Source organism: Aspergillus caelatus (assembly GCF_009193585.1).
Source record: "Aspergillus caelatus strain CBS 763.97 unplaced genomic scaffold BDV27scaffold_87, whole genome shotgun sequence".
In the NCBI taxonomy this organism is placed as follows: domain Eukaryota; kingdom Fungi; phylum Ascomycota; class Eurotiomycetes; order Eurotiales; family Aspergillaceae; genus Aspergillus; species Aspergillus caelatus.
Window position 1 is genome coordinate 66,559 of NW_022475350.1, and position 15,624 is coordinate 82,182.

General features: G+C 48.9%; 6 protein-coding genes across 6 annotated transcripts; 3 read left to right on the forward strand and 3 right to left on the reverse strand.

The window, feature by feature from the left end:
* Positions 1-480: 480 nt before the first annotated feature.
* On the forward strand, positions 481-2,789 carry BDV27DRAFT_172294 (Zn(II)2Cys6 transcription factor; the record flags this gene model as incomplete). Its single annotated transcript, XM_032075823.1, has 7 exons — positions 481-667; positions 737-764; positions 818-920; positions 979-1,619; positions 1,667-2,425; positions 2,512-2,588; positions 2,623-2,789. 7 exons carry the CDS (start codon positions 481-483, stop codon positions 2,787-2,789), a joined length of 1,962 nt encoding a protein of 653 aa, XP_031927612.1.
* Positions 2,790-4,304: 1,515 nt separating this feature from the next.
* On the forward strand, positions 4,305-4,804 carry BDV27DRAFT_157763 (uncharacterized protein; the record flags this gene model as incomplete). The annotated part of the gene is made up of 2 exons (XM_032072571.1): positions 4,305-4,588; positions 4,657-4,804. 2 exons carry the CDS (start codon positions 4,305-4,307, stop codon positions 4,802-4,804), a joined length of 432 nt encoding a protein of 143 aa, XP_031927613.1.
* A 417-nt stretch (positions 4,805-5,221) lies between these two features.
* BDV27DRAFT_145220 (FAD-dependent oxidoreductase) lies at positions 5,222-6,540 on the reverse strand (the record flags this gene model as incomplete). Its single annotated transcript, XM_032070383.1, has 2 exons — positions 5,222-6,475; positions 6,523-6,540. 2 exons carry the CDS (start codon positions 6,538-6,540, stop codon positions 5,222-5,224), a joined length of 1,272 nt encoding a protein of 423 aa, XP_031927614.1.
* Positions 6,541-7,270: 730 nt separating this feature from the next.
* BDV27DRAFT_128304 (putative MFS transporter) lies at positions 7,271-9,192 on the forward strand. Its single transcript, XM_032066942.1, has 5 exons — positions 7,271-7,514; positions 7,566-7,591; positions 7,645-7,930; positions 8,001-8,415; positions 8,465-9,192. Exons 1-5 carry the CDS (start codon positions 7,340-7,342, stop codon positions 9,090-9,092), a joined length of 1,530 nt encoding a protein of 509 aa, XP_031927615.1. The 5' UTR covers positions 7,271-7,339; the 3' UTR covers positions 9,093-9,192.
* A 20-nt stretch (positions 9,193-9,212) lies between these two features.
* BDV27DRAFT_172297 (uncharacterized protein) lies at positions 9,213-10,658 on the reverse strand. Its single transcript, XM_032075824.1, has 2 exons — positions 10,326-10,658; positions 9,213-10,216 (listed from the first exon to the last, which is right to left on the reverse strand). Exons 1-2 carry the CDS (start codon positions 10,585-10,587, stop codon positions 9,219-9,221), a joined length of 1,260 nt encoding a protein of 419 aa, XP_031927616.1. The 5' UTR covers positions 10,588-10,658; the 3' UTR covers positions 9,213-9,218.
* Positions 10,659-10,974: 316 nt separating this feature from the next.
* On the reverse strand, positions 10,975-14,142 carry BDV27DRAFT_128307 (Zn(II)2Cys6 transcription factor). Its single transcript, XM_032066943.1, has 7 exons — positions 13,994-14,142; positions 13,344-13,932; positions 12,593-13,204; positions 12,365-12,522; positions 12,145-12,315; positions 11,752-12,093; positions 10,975-11,658 (listed from the first exon to the last, which is right to left on the reverse strand). Exons 2-7 carry the CDS (start codon positions 13,494-13,496, stop codon positions 11,085-11,087), a joined length of 2,010 nt encoding a protein of 669 aa, XP_031927617.1. The 5' UTR covers positions 13,497-13,932; positions 13,994-14,142; the 3' UTR covers positions 10,975-11,084.
* Between the last annotated feature and the right edge of the window lie 1,482 nt (positions 14,143-15,624).

The following is a 15,624-nucleotide window of genomic DNA, read 5'->3' on the forward strand; positions in this document are numbered from 1 at the left end:
GAGTGAGATCATGTCGATTAGCTGATTCGTAACAATTTTGTAAATATAGTGCCATCAACTATGAGCAGCTATCAGATAATGTATTTTTCACCATCATTGTATTGAGAGGGGACATCTAGGAATAAAGGTGTATACAGGCCAGGATTCCGGGTAGTCGTGTGTTGAATGTTCAAACCGCATTTACGGCATGTGAAGACCTGGGGTGTGTACTTCTGAGTATCCATGATGAATAGTATAGGGAAGCTGAGTTATTAGAATAAGATTTGATCTAAGAGAAGGAAAAAGTGGAAGATCAAGAGGAAACAAATAGGAGTTGTATATACATTGTTTGACCGGAAAAACAATATTCCAGCCCAGTCCGCGGAGTAAACGGAGCCACTAGCCTCATTCAGTAGCAACAACCCGCGGACTTTTACGCCTCTTCTGGCACCCGTCTCATGTCTTTCAATCACCAACGATCATCTAGTGAGAAGCCGAATCATGAAACGAAATCACAGTGGAACTCCTGTAATGATGATTCATCGGTGGAACCGGCCAGCTCTGTCATGCAAGCCTTGCCGGGAGAAAAAGCGTCGGTGCGATCGCAACCAGCCCTGCTCCAGTTGCACGCAGAGACATATCCGGTGCGAATATGCCTCGCAAAGTGATCATAACCAGCTATCTGGGGGTCAGGGATCCGTAATAGCAACTGAAACCAATCGATGTCAGAGAGACCCAAGTCCGCCGGCCGCTCCAGGGAACTCACGGGCAGTGCCTGCTTCTCTGTGAGTTTATCGTATCCCTCTGGTTAGATTTCTTGCTCACAAGGGCATGGAAGAAACCCAGAAGAGGTGCTGTATCGCCTCCAAAAGCTAGAGGAAGCGGTCTTCCATAATCCTAGTGGGGCAACCCATCAACCGAGGGCATCCCCAGCAAACAATGTATGTGATTTACCATGTATTGTTTGGGAATCAAACCGTAACATTTGTGACTCCATAGGAGGAACATATCTCCCCTACTGGCTTTACTTCAGTTAATTCTCACGTTCGAAACTCTCACAATGAAATTTACCATACAAGAAGTATAGCCAGGCATCTCCCGGAGATAGACGAAGCTAGAGAGTTGTTCAAACATTTCGTAGTCACTATTGGGCCTACGTTTGGGGTCCTCCATTTACCTTCTACGAAAGAGCTAATGGAACAGGCTTATAAGACCATGCTTGAGGGTCAGGGGCTAGACGCTGCTAGGTTGCTGTTGCTTCTCAGTGTATTTGCTGGCTCAATGCTTGCCTGGACACCTCAGCTTTTGAATAAGCTGAACGCCACGCCAACAGAAGCACAGGCAGCTTTCAAGGTATACACACGCCTCGCAATATCAATCTTAGATTATTCTCAGCCCGTGGAGCCCTCCACTACTGCACTCGCCGCTATGGCTACTTTGTCACATATGGTTGGCAATTCTGATGGCTATCCTTACAAACTTCCGTTAATTCGCTTCCGTTGCTTCGCCATGGCTCGCGCAATGCACATCCATCGTTTAGATACCCCGAAAAGTTGCGAACAAAGAAAGCTAAAAGGATATGACCCAATTGAGCTCGAAGTCCAAAGACGGATCTGGTGGAACATGGTGGCGAGCGACTGGTGAGTCCAGTATACATTGAGTTTTAACCTATCACTAACGAGCAAAGGCTAAACTCATTTTCTGGTGGTCCCCAGGAAGGAGCATACTTGATCCAGCCAAAGCACATGATGGTCAATTATCCCACCGATGTTGACGATGAGTTTATTACACCAACGGGGATACTGCAGGACCGCCCCTTATCTCAACCCTCCGCGTTGTCCGCCTTTATCTACCGTGTGAAGCTAGCTACTCTTTGCCGCGAAGTCGTCGATACGATGCCGTCAATTTGGCTGGAGGCACAAGAGCCGGATTACGAAACAATCTTAGAGTTAGACAGGAGGTTTCAGAACTTCCTAAGTGAACTTCCAACCTTCTTTCAACTAGACCCCGACAGCATTGAACAAAGCCAAAAAATATGTGAAGAGCGTCCCCATATCCCTGTTCAGCGAATCAGTCTGCATTTTAGTCTCCATACGCGCCTCTGTCGGCTTCACCGACCTTACCACCTCGAAGGTGTGGCAAACCCAAGATACGCCTATTCCCATCGCGCATGTATACAGTCTGCGCAGAAAGTGCTAGAGCTGCGACGCTTGATGGACGATGCGGGTGCACGGATTGGATTGAAACCAGGACGCTTCTGGACGGCAAACCAGCATTGTTTCCTCGCTGCCCTTATTCTAGCTACCGACGTTTCATTTAACCCTGACGCACCAGATGCGGAGGCTAGGAAGGCTAAAGTGCTTAGTGCTTACGAAACACTCGAGAAGTCGAAGGAAGAGTCAAGTATTCTGGTAGAGACAATCCAGAAAAATATGCAGACTCTTATGTCAACCCTCCACAAGCAGCGACCGCAACTCCTTGGTTCACAACCAGGGGATCCTACGGGAATAGATAGAGATACTCATGTGTCAGCCAGCAGAACCCCTCAGAACGACGAGTACTCGCGGGGCCTTCATGGTACATCTATATCCAGTCATACAGCAGATACAGTGCAATCGCCAGCTACCGAAGATCCAATTCTAGTTGGCAATACGGCTCCTCACACGAACGTTCCACCTGAGGAAGGGGTCCGGGAGGAAGAATGGGACCAGCTATGGTCAGACTTTCTAGCGGTCGCGCCCGGTCTCGACATCCCGCAGTGGAACTCCTTGTTGGATGATATGGACTTCAACTTCGGCGAAAGCACATAAAGATGTAAAATGCTTTGGCTTAGAAAAGATATCTGGTTTTTGTTTTTGTACTAGACAGGCTTTCAAGTGGTCTCTTCCTTCTATACTCAAGTTACACCTGCATGACCTGCGAATCGCTCTCGCTCTCGCCCTTACAGCTCCTTAGTAGATGAGACTCTGCAGTACTCGAGAGCCAGTGGCCAACCACTATTAACCACTGCAGGACAAGCTCATCGTTCCGTCCCGTCCCCGTCTATCAATACCCTGTGGGCTAGACTGTAGCAAACGCTTAATACTCGTCCATGAGGGAAGACCTGGTCAAACTCTCCGTGGTTGGTTACACTCCGTGTCACAAAAGTATGTCATTAGGGATAGTATTGGCCTGTAGAAACCGCTTGCGCTTTGTGTAAGCTACGGCATGATGAAACCCTGCTGACCAACTAGGTGTGCTGGCCGCTGAGGTACAGTGTGATTGACTACGCCAACAATATATGGAATACCAGTGAACCAACCCTTCCTGCTACTTACAATCGCAAAAATTGTAGGCTTGTACACCCGGAGAATATTCCACAGGTGGACGCCCCTACATCCGGTTCATTTGAGCCTCGCGCTTGCGACCCGCAAGCTCCATTTCAATGAGAATGTGACAGGTGATGGGAGCTCATAACCAAAATGGACGACGCCAAATGCAATCGTTACAAGAACAATACCACGCTAGTCACCCTGCAACACAAGCACAGAGATGGTATGCCGACGATATACTCGCGTTCCTGAAGTAGGCGTTGCCCGATGTATATAATATCATCCAGAAACCTAAGTGTTAAGAAACACTCAAATACTTTTCATCTTTTAGATGGGAGTGTCACTAAAAGCCATCTATCCAACGACCTAGTGCTATTCCTACCTGCGAATGTGTGAGCTACTTTGCGAGCGATATAACGGTCGTCGCGGTTGCGGCCATACAGTGGCTAGGGACTACCAGCGTTGCAACGCTGCTTTTCGGCGCCCAAATCGCCAGCTATGCTTGCCACCAAATGGCCGACTGCGTGATCTTGACCGTGTCATCGATATACAGAATGATTACTTAGACGGCCCATGTCCTGTCTGTAGGGGCGAGACGCCGCCCAGCTCGGAAGGCTCCGAGCTTATGTTCATCGTTTGAATTTCACGTAAGTATATGAAATGACCCAGGCATTCAGTACTGACAATTCTGGAATGTAGTGTGCATCTGAGCTCTAGTATTAAGGAGTGACAATCTTGTGGAGGACAAGAATGAGGGATCATTTGGATTGGTCACACAAGACCAACCAATGAGATTGGGATGTAGAGGGATATTCATGTTTCTAGCTACTCTTGTCTCATTGTGTACTTGGCCCAATCAAAAGATTCAACAGATTCTGTCAAACGTATCGATTTCGTTGGCCTTTCTGTGCTGATCTCCTACGAAGCAAACATTGATCGCCAACAACATAAGAGCAATGACTTCCCCCGGCAAATCGTACAATCTTTTGTTAACACCTCTTCCACTAAACCAAGATGGATCAGCCCAAGCGAATAATTCTACGCTTGCAAGAAGCGGACCTCAACGAAGCAGATCTCTACGAGCCAGTTCGACTGTACCTTGAAAAGAATGGTCGCTCAATCGAGGAACTTGATACCGGCCGTCATTTCATCCACATCCAGCCTCCAAACCCTGATATACCGCAAGTCGACCCAAAACTACATGTTGTGATTGATCTCGAGGCAGACAAGTACTCTGGCAAGCTTGGTCCTGATTTTCCCTGTGAGGTATACCGTGTCCGCCGCGTTGATGGCATGTTGTGCGTTGTTCCCCGTTGCTGTACCATTTTATACCAAGATTTCCGCCCTAATCTAATCGTTCGTCTAGAGTGATGTTTGGCTTCAAGGATGGAGCCTGGTACCGGAACTTTGTTTGTAAGCTTCGGTCGATTATAGACGACGTGTATCCATGGGGGAAAACAAAACGCGATCTCAGGCTCTCGGGTGGCACAAGTGCACAGGCCCTTGAGAGCTGAAGTGACGCAGAATTAGCGTGAGAGAGGTCTCAGAAAGCGTTGTTGGCTTGACGCCACATGGCGCTGGATTGTTGTTTAGGTTCTTGGTGGCTGGATATTTGACGTCAGGGCGATTTATTTCCTCAATAAACAAGGATCCACCCTGGAAGTCGTGTTTTGATTGAGGGCTATTGGTAGCTATCGAGCAGTAGACTTTCCTCTGAAAAAGCCATTCAGTGAGGAGAACCCGGCGTATTTGTGTGTCTGCTTCCTCTGTCTAGAATGTTTCGACTGTCTAAGCGATCATGCCAGTGTGTTAGTAGTATATCGCTGTGTGAATTAGGACTATCGAAATAGGATGTAAACGCTAATCAAATATTTCTAAAGCAGCAAAAGAAATACATGGCTTTGAAAATTATTAACGAATGCTTGGACCTTCTAAATTTCCTCCGTATCAATATCATAAGCCATATGCTTCTGTCCCCATCCCCACTTCTCCAACCCTAAAGCCCAAGAAGCCCAAAACGCCATGCCAACCACAACTTCCTTTGACCACAAGCCCCAAGGTCCTGTTGTCTTCCGCACCTTCACATTTCGGGAAGCGAGCTTGTAGATCTCGTTCACCCGGGGTCTCCTGATCTCATCGAATTTCTTGTATACCTCCACCACAGGTCGACTTGGGTCTTCCAGTAAGCGAGCAAGCAGAAACGTGTCTTCCAGCGCCATAGAGACGCCCTGTCCCGCATGTGGCTGCATTGCATGCGCCGCATCGCCAAGAATCGCACACTGACCCTTATACCAAGCTCCGCCAAGTGGCAGTCGGTAAATCGGATAGAACTTCATAACGTCGGTGTTATCAACGAGTTGCCTGAGTAAGTCTCCCCAATTCCCATGCACCTTTTCCAAGATCTGATGCATATTCGATTTGAACTCATTCACCTCTTTCTGCCGATACAACTCCCACCCATCTCGACTATCCCCGCAGTCCGGCAACGGGACTTCCTGCGACAAACCCCAGGCTACCTCATCTCCAGCTGCCGTGGCGAGCATTACCATGAACATTCCATGCTCTGTCAACGTTGCACCGATCCCCGAAAACTGGGCTGCGGTAGAGGAAGACAAATTCGACGTGGGAACAAGCGAAAACAGTCCCGAAAACCCGGAGTATTCAGGCTTCTGGTCGGGGTCGACGTATAGACGACGCACACAAGAGTGAATACCGTCGCATCCGATCAGGATGTCTGCTGTGTCAGTGCTACCGTCGGAAAACCTCACAGTCACGCCAGAGTCGCCGTTGTCGTCAATAGTAGTGAGCCGCTTGTTGAAATAGATGGGGATTTGGGCTTTGTCCACCGCGTCCAGAAGAACATCCACAAGATCTGTTCGCTTGATTCGGAGATACCCAAAACCTGTCTGCGTGCGTGCGTAGCTGACCATGTCCTCCTGTTCGCCTACAATCCCGCCTTGTGTGGAATGAACGACGAGGTTACTTCGGCTGCTACCTCGCGCGTGGAGGGCGTCATAAACACCTAGACGGGAGAACAGTCGGAGGCCATTAGGCATGATGCCGATTGCGCCGCCGAGGGTGGTCGGCTCAGGTCGCAGTTCATAGATGCTGCATTTAATATTTGTGGTTTGGTGGAGACGCAGCGCGGTCGAGAGACCCGCAGGACCTCCTCCGATAATGATTGCCTAAGACGGTTGGTAAAGGTATAATCGATTTATAAATGCAGACATACCTTCTGATGATCAGACATTCTTCTTAGAATATGCGTTCGCATTGGTAGTTGTGCTGACTGAGTGTTTATCATGTTCATCCATGGGTGGCTTTAATACTTCAAAGCTGCGGAATGTCCGTGGGCGAGTCCGCGGTATGAATTACTAGATACAGCTAGTACGCCCGCACGAGTCGATAGTCTTACCTCATGTAGCATACGTACAACTGTTGACAATGCCACAGACCCCATGCCTAAATAAAAGCTGATGATCCTCCAGGGTCCAGGCTGGACACAGTCACATGCATCATAGGCGACATTCTGTAGCGAAGGTTGATCTATCCAGCCTACTAATGTCCGCTCTAACCTATTTCTAGCTACGGGAGAATGTTTCTTGCTTCTCTCGCCAAGGGTCTGGTCAATCGGTTCGTCTCTTGTTCCTCAAACGTGAGCATTGAAGCACTAAGGGGAGATCCATCAACCGTACTTGACGGCATGCTTATTTTAATAGGGTCGATCCTAATATCAGTCTAATATTCAAATGCCGTATACTAACCCCAAGCTAGTCCCGAATAGGAAATGTGGCCTCAGGAACGCAGTCCTCCGCACCACTCAATCCGCGCTTTGGCATTTCCTTGGGCCAGTAAAATGTCCCCATATTCCCCATCGACCTCGTAAACCCCCGTTAATTAGTGTTTAGTGTTCTCACCGAAGTCATACTAAGTTCATCTGTCACTGGTTGAATCCGTGGAAAAATCTTTTTCCCTCTCAACGGCTATCGAGAAGAATCTTGCCCTCAGAATGTTCCTTGCAGAGTTCTAGCAAGACGCTCACTATCAAGATGATTCAAGTGCCGAGCGCTACGGCAGAGCGCCCCTCATCTCCAGATGCCCCGACATCTGACAAGGATGCCGCATTGGCGGTGGTGAGCGACGAAGCGCAGGAAATCGACCCTGCAGTGGAGAAGCGTGTGCTGCGCAAGATCGATCTATTCTTCATGCCAGCAATGTTAATAGGTAAGCGTCTGATATATGTCCAATCTATGCACTGTCATTAACGAGATTCAGGATATGGATTTGTATACTGGGACAAAGTCAGTTGTGATCAGTGTAATAGTCTAACAAGAATCCGAGCTGACTGGTTCAGGCTATTTTGGGGAGTGCCTCTCTGTTTGGTATGACAACTGACCTGGAACTACTTGTCATCGATCATACCACATCTCCCCCATCAAAGGACACATCGCGACTCAGCTGGGCGACTTCCATATTTTATTTTGGAATGTTGGCCGGTTTGTACCCGATGACGTTTATCCTCCAGCGCTTCAAAACGCAATATGTATTTGGTCCCATTGTGATGGTGTGGGCTATTACCTGTGCCGCTACAGCAGGTGTAAAGACATGGCAGGGGTTGTTTGCGCAGCGATTTTTCCTAGGTATGCTTCTTCTCATGTCATAAATCTCATCACCTTTTGCCAGTAGTCAATATCTCTGACAGACTTTCAGGTTTTGTTGAGAGCGTAGTTCCCACGGGCTTCATGACCATCGTGAGTAGCTACTATACTCAGAAGGAGCAGGCCATGCGTCAAGCATGGTGGTTCTCTGGTACCGGGTGGTTCACTATCATTGGCGGTGCCCTGAACTACGCTTTCGGCCAGATCAGCTCCGGCGCACTAAAACGTTGGCAATACATTTATATCTTTGCCGGTGCGCTCACATTCCTGTTTGGACTATGGTGCTGTATTATGCCCAATTCGCCTGTCTCCGCGTGGTTCCTGACCCCAGAGGAACGAGTTGTCGCAGTGGAACGCCTGCGGAAAGGCCAGACGGGTGTGCGATGCCAAAAGATTAAGTGGGACCACATTAAAGAGTCGTTCCTGGACCTGAAGCTGTACCTTGTTGCGATAATGATGGCTGCTGCGTGAGTATCTTCCACGGCATCAAATGAAACCATTCTCACAGATCACTAGGTATACGATCAACGGCGCTATTTCCGGTTTCGGTCCACTCATCGTATCAACATTTGGCTTTAACACACTGGAGTCAATCCTATTTCAATTCCCGGTTGGGGGTGTCTGCGTCATCTTCATCCCGCTTTGCGGCTACATCTCTTCACGTATCCCAAACACACGCATCCCCATGCTAATTGCTTGTTGTCTTCCTGTCATCGCTGGATGTGTCATCATATGGAAGTCCGAATGGGGATACCAACCCGCGGCCCCCGTTGTGGGCTACGCACTGACCGGGTTCTTCGGACCGGTTGTCAGTCTAGTCATTACCCTTGGGGCCAGCAATGTGGCGGGTGCTACGAAGAAAACCATCATGGCCGCCACGGTGTTTGTCGCTTACACTGTCGGTAACATCATCGGACCACAGCTTGTGAATAGCAAGACCGTGGACCAGCATTATCCGGAGCTATGGACGGGAATGGTAATCTGCTATTGCATCACCATTTCTGCCGCAGTAGCGTTGTATCTGGTCCTCTGGAGGGAGAATCGGCGCCGGGAGAAGATGGACCTCGATGAGAGCCAACGGGATAAGTTGGCGTTCCATGATCTGACCGATAAACAGAACCCGTTCTTTAGATATGTTCTGTGATTGCACGCCCAATCTGCACAGGCACATATGAAAAATAGAATAGAATTCAATTAGTATTAAACGGAGGTATATCACGCAAAAGGGTATACGCCAATGTTCCAATCCCAATATATGAAACGCAGTATATCAAGTATCCGAATCCTCACAAAGATGGTTCTGAAAGCCTGACCCATCATCCCCCGTCACCACCACCCACATCACCTTCTGGGCAATGCGACTCTCTTTCTTCTCCACGTCCTGCAGATGCTGTTCACCCTTCTGCTTAATCTTCGTAACCTTCTTCTCCTTCTCCCTTAAGATCTTCTCAAGTTTCTTATCCAGCTTCTTCATCTCCTTCTCTAAATCATCCTGAATAATGCTCCTACCCTGCAACGACTCCCCTAACGGACCAGCCATCCTCTCCTTAGCCCTCTCTTCCGCGGCCATCTTCGCATGAGCAACCTCCTCCATCTTCAGCCCAATCATCCGGTCCGCCTGATCAGCCTCTTCCATCAACTTCCCAGCCTTCACCCTCTTCCCAACAATCGAACTATTCTGCCTGTCAGAAAGCCACTTCTCCTGCTTCTCCGAAGCCCTCTTAATCCAATTCTCCTTAACCTCCCCAATCCACTCCTCATAAACAATAGGACACACAAACTCCTTCAAAGCCTCCATTCTCCTCAACTGCGGATCAAACCTGCCCTTCCCCTTCTCACCACCACCCTCCAAATCCCCAAATTCCTCATCACCCTCCCCCAACACCAACACATCACCCGGAACCCCCACCTCAGACATCATAACCTTCGTCTTCAGCACCTGCACCCGCAGTCCCCGCGGCCGAAACAACTCCTCATTGGCCACCTGCATATACTCCTGCGTCCGCATCTTCGACATCTTCACCGATCCATACTCGGCCGCAGCATACACCCCCAACGCGGCAATCTGCACCTGCAACACGGGAACAAAACATGCCGCCGCACTGCCCACGCTAAGAGCTTGCATGTACGGATTCGCTACCCAGACTTGGTTGAGGCCGTCGATGAAGCCCAGGAAATCGGTTTTGGGGATTCCGTGGCTTTCGAGTGCGGGTGGGTAGGCCCGTGCGAAGGGCCGGTAGATTGTGCCATGTATGGAGTGGGATGTTTCTGGTTGGTTTTCTTTGTTAGTTTTTGTGTTTGTGTCTTTTTCTTTTTGGGGAGGGGATTGGGTAGATAGAGGATGGAGGTTGAGACGTGGGGGGGGTGGAAGACGTACGGGGTATGACTACTGGTTTGGGGAGGATGGAGGAGGGTCGGTAGGCGGAGTGGGTTGTTTGGTTTTGAATTAGGACTGTTGGGGTATATGCTGGTGGTGGAGGATTTGGATCTGGTTCATTGTGGTCATGTTGATCTTGGTCTTGGTCTTGATGTTTACTGGTGTCGTTGAGATAGGGGTCTTTGGTGGTGGGGTTTTTCTCTGGGAGGGTTAGGGTTTGGGAGGGTCGAGTTGGCAGGGGTGGTCTTTTCTCTTCTTCCATTGTATTTTGGTCTTGGGAGATATGTAGGTAGGATCTATTTACGGAGGTTGCTTAGAGGGTCACTTTATTGGAGGTTGTATAGAGCCTACTTCGAGTTTGTTATGGTGTTGGGGTTTTATGTGGAGTTGCCATTAAGCGAGTGGGCCAATCAGCGGGCTTGGTGGCCATCGCTTATGATGTCAAGATGATTTCCTAAAATGGAAGAGCTTGTACTTTTGCCATAGGCATAGAAACTGGCTCTCCGATATGGAAGGGCTTGCTATGGTTTAAGTAAGAGAGTTGGCGAGACTATCAAAGAGAGAGAGAGAGAGAGAGAGAGAGGAGGTTAGGGAATATAGAGGTGGAGAGAAAAAGTAAGAGAACGGAAAGAAGAGCGAAGGAAGCTATGTGGCGCTGGTAATTCCTCAGTCTATTAAGGCGCTGTACAATCGCGCAAGTTCTTAATGCTAGTTTGACGGTCATAACACGTAAAACAACCACTCTTACCCCAAAACGGTTCACTCTTCCCCTTCCTTCCGGGGTGGTCCGTCGCCAATATTAAGATTATCCCATTTCTCCAGAAACCGATCCATACTCACGTCAGATTGTCGAACCTTCCCCTGTCGGATTACTGTCGAAAAGTGTGGGTAGAAACTACTAAACGACAGGGAATCCCTATTACGCCACGTCTGTGTCTCAAAATCTAGGAAGAGGGCATCTGTTTCCGTCGGCAAGGATACCTCCGTCTGCTGTGCGGTTACCTGGATCATGCGGAGAATGCCCTTGGCCAGAGCGAAGCGTCGGGACATAGCCCGGGCAAAAATACAAAGTTCAATGAACGCCTTTCGATTCTCAAGTGAGTCGAGGGCTTCGAGAAGAGTAAAAAGACCGATACTTGTCCACTGGACGGTGGAGGGGGCCAGCCGGTCTATGCCCCATTTCTCGCGGTGGATACTGAGGATCTGGGCGATGCGTCTAGCTGTCGAGAGGCAGAGGTCTTTGGCGTTCTTCGCAGTTTCTGGGGCTATGAAGTCGCCACTATTGGATTGGAGGAATCCAAAGATTTGCATGACGTTTGTGTGGTAAAATAGGCTAGAGGGAGTAGGTTAGCAGGTTAAATAAATAAATAAATAACAACAAAAAAAATAATAATAATAACGGCTCGGATTCATCGAGTAGACTCACTGTAAACTCAACACATGGGGCACCTCGGCATTTTCCAGGCGTAGACATTCCGGTAAGTTCGCGTACCAACCCTGTAGCTGCTGGTATATGTCATTGATGGTAGCTGGGATCTCGCATTGAGGTGGACTGTTATCGGGATCATGAAGAGCTTGGCTGATTCGGAGCGTGATGCAAGAAAAGTCACACCACCGGTCAAATACGCAATTATGGTGGCCCCGTACCGGTTGTACCAGCTGAGGATAGGGAGACCATACATCAAGAGGATCTTCATGGTTGATAGGCACACGCGGTCGCGGAGGGGGGCTGATATCTATGTGTTTCATCAAGGACACTGCGGCCGTCCTTCAACCGTCAGCGTGCTTTGTCTTTCGGCATGGGGGATATTTCACATACGAAGCCATGTTGTAAACTCCCCACAATGTTCGGTTGACCACGTTCTCAATCTGTCGCACCGATTCCGTGTCGATAGGAAGAGGTGGGTGCGAAGATTCATACTCTTTCACGGCTCGCACAGCGAGGTCCATATACATCCACCCCACGCGATCTTTACCCATCAAAACAAGCCTGAAATATGTTAGCCAAGAACTCACACGAGAAGCCATCCCGAACTGACCGTATAAATAGCACAACAAGGCCTTGTATAGTCGGTATACTGCTGGGGACCTCCTCGTCCTCTGCTTCGAGCAATCGCCGGGCTTCCTCGTAGAAGTGGTCGCCGCGAGAGAACATATCGCCGGGGACGGTAAAGACTTCGGCGTAGTCGGAAAAATACTGACGAGTTACACCGATCAATAAAACCCTTCGTGTATTGGATTTGAATAGTACAAACTACTCTACGTACACTCGCCTCGGAAAGGATGGCATTCACCAGAAATGGCGAACAGAACCGACAGTTCAAATTCCCCGCCTGCATATCGCGAATGAAGGCATCCTTATCTAGCCAGTCAAACCACGGGTAAGTCCATGTTAACCACAAGGACACCAAGTGTGACACCAGATCGTCATCGTCTGTGACCGTCGTCCAGGGCTTCGCGGGAACCTTATATACTGGGATATCAGCGAGGCGGCGCACCTCGAGCATCCGCCGGGGCATCCGAGGTGCATTACCCTCGTTCCCGTCGTCGTCGTCCTCATCCGAAGGTCGGGAGAGCTGACGTCGGAACTCGCGCAGTTCGGGTGATCGTTCAATCTCAGCTCGAGAAAACTGTTGCTCCAAGAAAACTGCAATCTCATCAAAGGAAGCATTACTCCGGATCAGGTTCAGTAATTGTGCGATGCGTGTGTTTTCACTCCCTCGTAAGGCACCTATTAGGTGTAGCAAGGTGTCCTCCGCTTGTTCCAGTCGGTCCAGCTTCCGCTTCATGGCAAACTTTCGACGCATATCCGCCATCTCATCCACAACGCATTCAATGCCATTGAGAGTGCAATGCTCACACGGTGGATCACCTCGACACTACCAACATCAGCCGTGGTGTTGGCATTCTGATCGACCAAGGACGGTTCCCAAGAGTCCCAGTTATAACGAAACATAGTAAAGGCAAAGGGCGGGAGAAGACGACGAACAAATGCGATCGAGCAGAGAGCAATCTCACCTTGAGCTTTTTTAACTTACACGCCCTACAGGCGGTGGTCTTGTGTTTTCGCCCACGGACTACATCGTCACTAGAACTAGTTCGTCTGGGGGGTTGACCAGGAGCCGGTGCAAGGGGACGAGGCGAGGACGACGATGACTTCGAATCGGACATAAGAGAAGAGGCGCGGGCCGATGGATCGGGGGTCGGAATGGCGCGGCAAAATGGTAGGCGATAGAGGCATGAAGGGTGGCGTTAGATATATAATAACGTGCAGGTTTCCTCGACTATAGATGGTGGTGGAAGCGGAAGTACCCCTAATTGGTACAGGCGCATCTTAAGGAAATGAAGTCGCGCCGAATGATTCTGGAAATCTTGTTTTCAGACGAATTCCGCGGCCCCACGACAGCTGCTCTTTCTCCTCCTGCAGATCTCCAAATCTCCACTCGGTGTCGGCAGCAACAGCCACCCAATCAGGTCCCGTGACCCGCACCACTTCTTGCCCTAGCGTCGATACTAGTTGCCCAAAATCTTCAGCTCAAACGGAATTCAAGACTTCCGGTTCTCTTGATAGGTCCCAAGAATCAGGTCTGGGACACTTGACAGGCAGTGGGTTCTCTTTCAACGCAATCCTTCGGCCGTAGAACTACGGATCTAAATCATTTGATAGGGCGGAAGGTTGTAGCTTGTCCGAACATTCTCCAGTGCCCTATCTTAGCACCCGCACTACCAGAGTCTAGAAGCCCCAACCAACACTACTGATTGTACAATCTTTCTACCCGACCCTGTGATCTCCTCCTTCCTGTACCTTAAAGACCGGGGGCCCTACAGGGATTTAATCCAAATCATTGGAAACCAGCAACCCCACCGTTCCTACGTCTCACGTGGGAAATAAATTAATTCGCCATTCTAGATTTCCACTCTCACCCACACGGGGGAGCCTCACACATATTTGCCACTCTCCAAAAGTCTACCAGATCACCGGTCCATCAATGGAAAGGTCTACTGTAACTGGACGATATATCGCCAGGATGCTTGTACACCGTATCGAGATCTATATGTCCCTCATCGGTCCACGTCAAAGCAAAGCCTCCTAGAGACAAACGGGGTAATATTTACCGATTCTACCGATTAGGTCTCTCATTGGATGATCTTTTCCGCACCGATTCTCAATTATCAGGCTTGTCATGCGGGTAACTGAAAAAAAAAATAAAAAATAAAAATAAATTTTGGATAGTGAGACAACAAACCTTACGATCAAAATCATACTATTATTTTAGTGCCTTTTTCCTTTGTCCGTGCTAGTAATCGTGACTTGTCATTGCCAAGATCCTTGCGCCAATTGTTCCAGGCCAATGAGATTGACCTAAGATTCTCCATATGGACCATATCGTGGATCAAGGATATGAAGCTTCTGCAGGCCCAACAAACAATGAAACTCCTTGGGCATACTTTAGCCACAGATAACTATGGGAAGATTGTAATCAGCGACTAATGGCTAGGAAGTTGCAGAAGTTCGCATTTGTGCATAGAGATCCCCATTGATCTTCACGCTATGATCAAATGGTGTCCTGAGCGTGAAGCCCAAGATACACTTATGGTAATTTGGCATGGCGATCTGATACTGATCCCAATCATAACTTTGTCTGTGGCGTCAAACTAATGCCTGATCCATGCAGAATTAACTTGCCATATGGCCGTGCCAATCTGGTGGCAAGTATTTGCTCAACTATATCACACTCTCGGGCGCACTGTGAGTAGAGCTTAGCCGCGGTTATTCTTAACCCTATTTTCTTTGTTATTTCACGATCGTCCACAGTAGCAACCTTTCATTCATCTCAATATAACCAATGCGCATCTTGTGGTATCCAGCACCAACTTGGAGCCGCCATTACCGCTCTGCTCTACGGACCTAACGGGAGTAAGGAGATTGATGAGTCTTAGCCGGATGTGAATACGGGGACAAAAACACAATTTACACGATGAAAGAAACCTTATCGGCCGAGTCAGAATCGCACATATGCGATGCAACCTCGATTTCCGAGTCCTTACCAACGATATTATAGGCTTGTTTGACCGCATTTTACAACCTACAGCGCTAGTGTTTGATGCTTCGTGACTCCGAACGATCTGTGGTTATGCACGGCCCCATCACAGCGTACATCGTCTGGGACATACAGTGTAGGATTGCTATATTGATCCCCCTGTAGTAAGGGATAGACAAGGGCCTAAGAAGCGTAGGCCTCCACAATACCTCATTAGTTAGACACGGATTGCAACGGGCTATACACCTCGACACGTC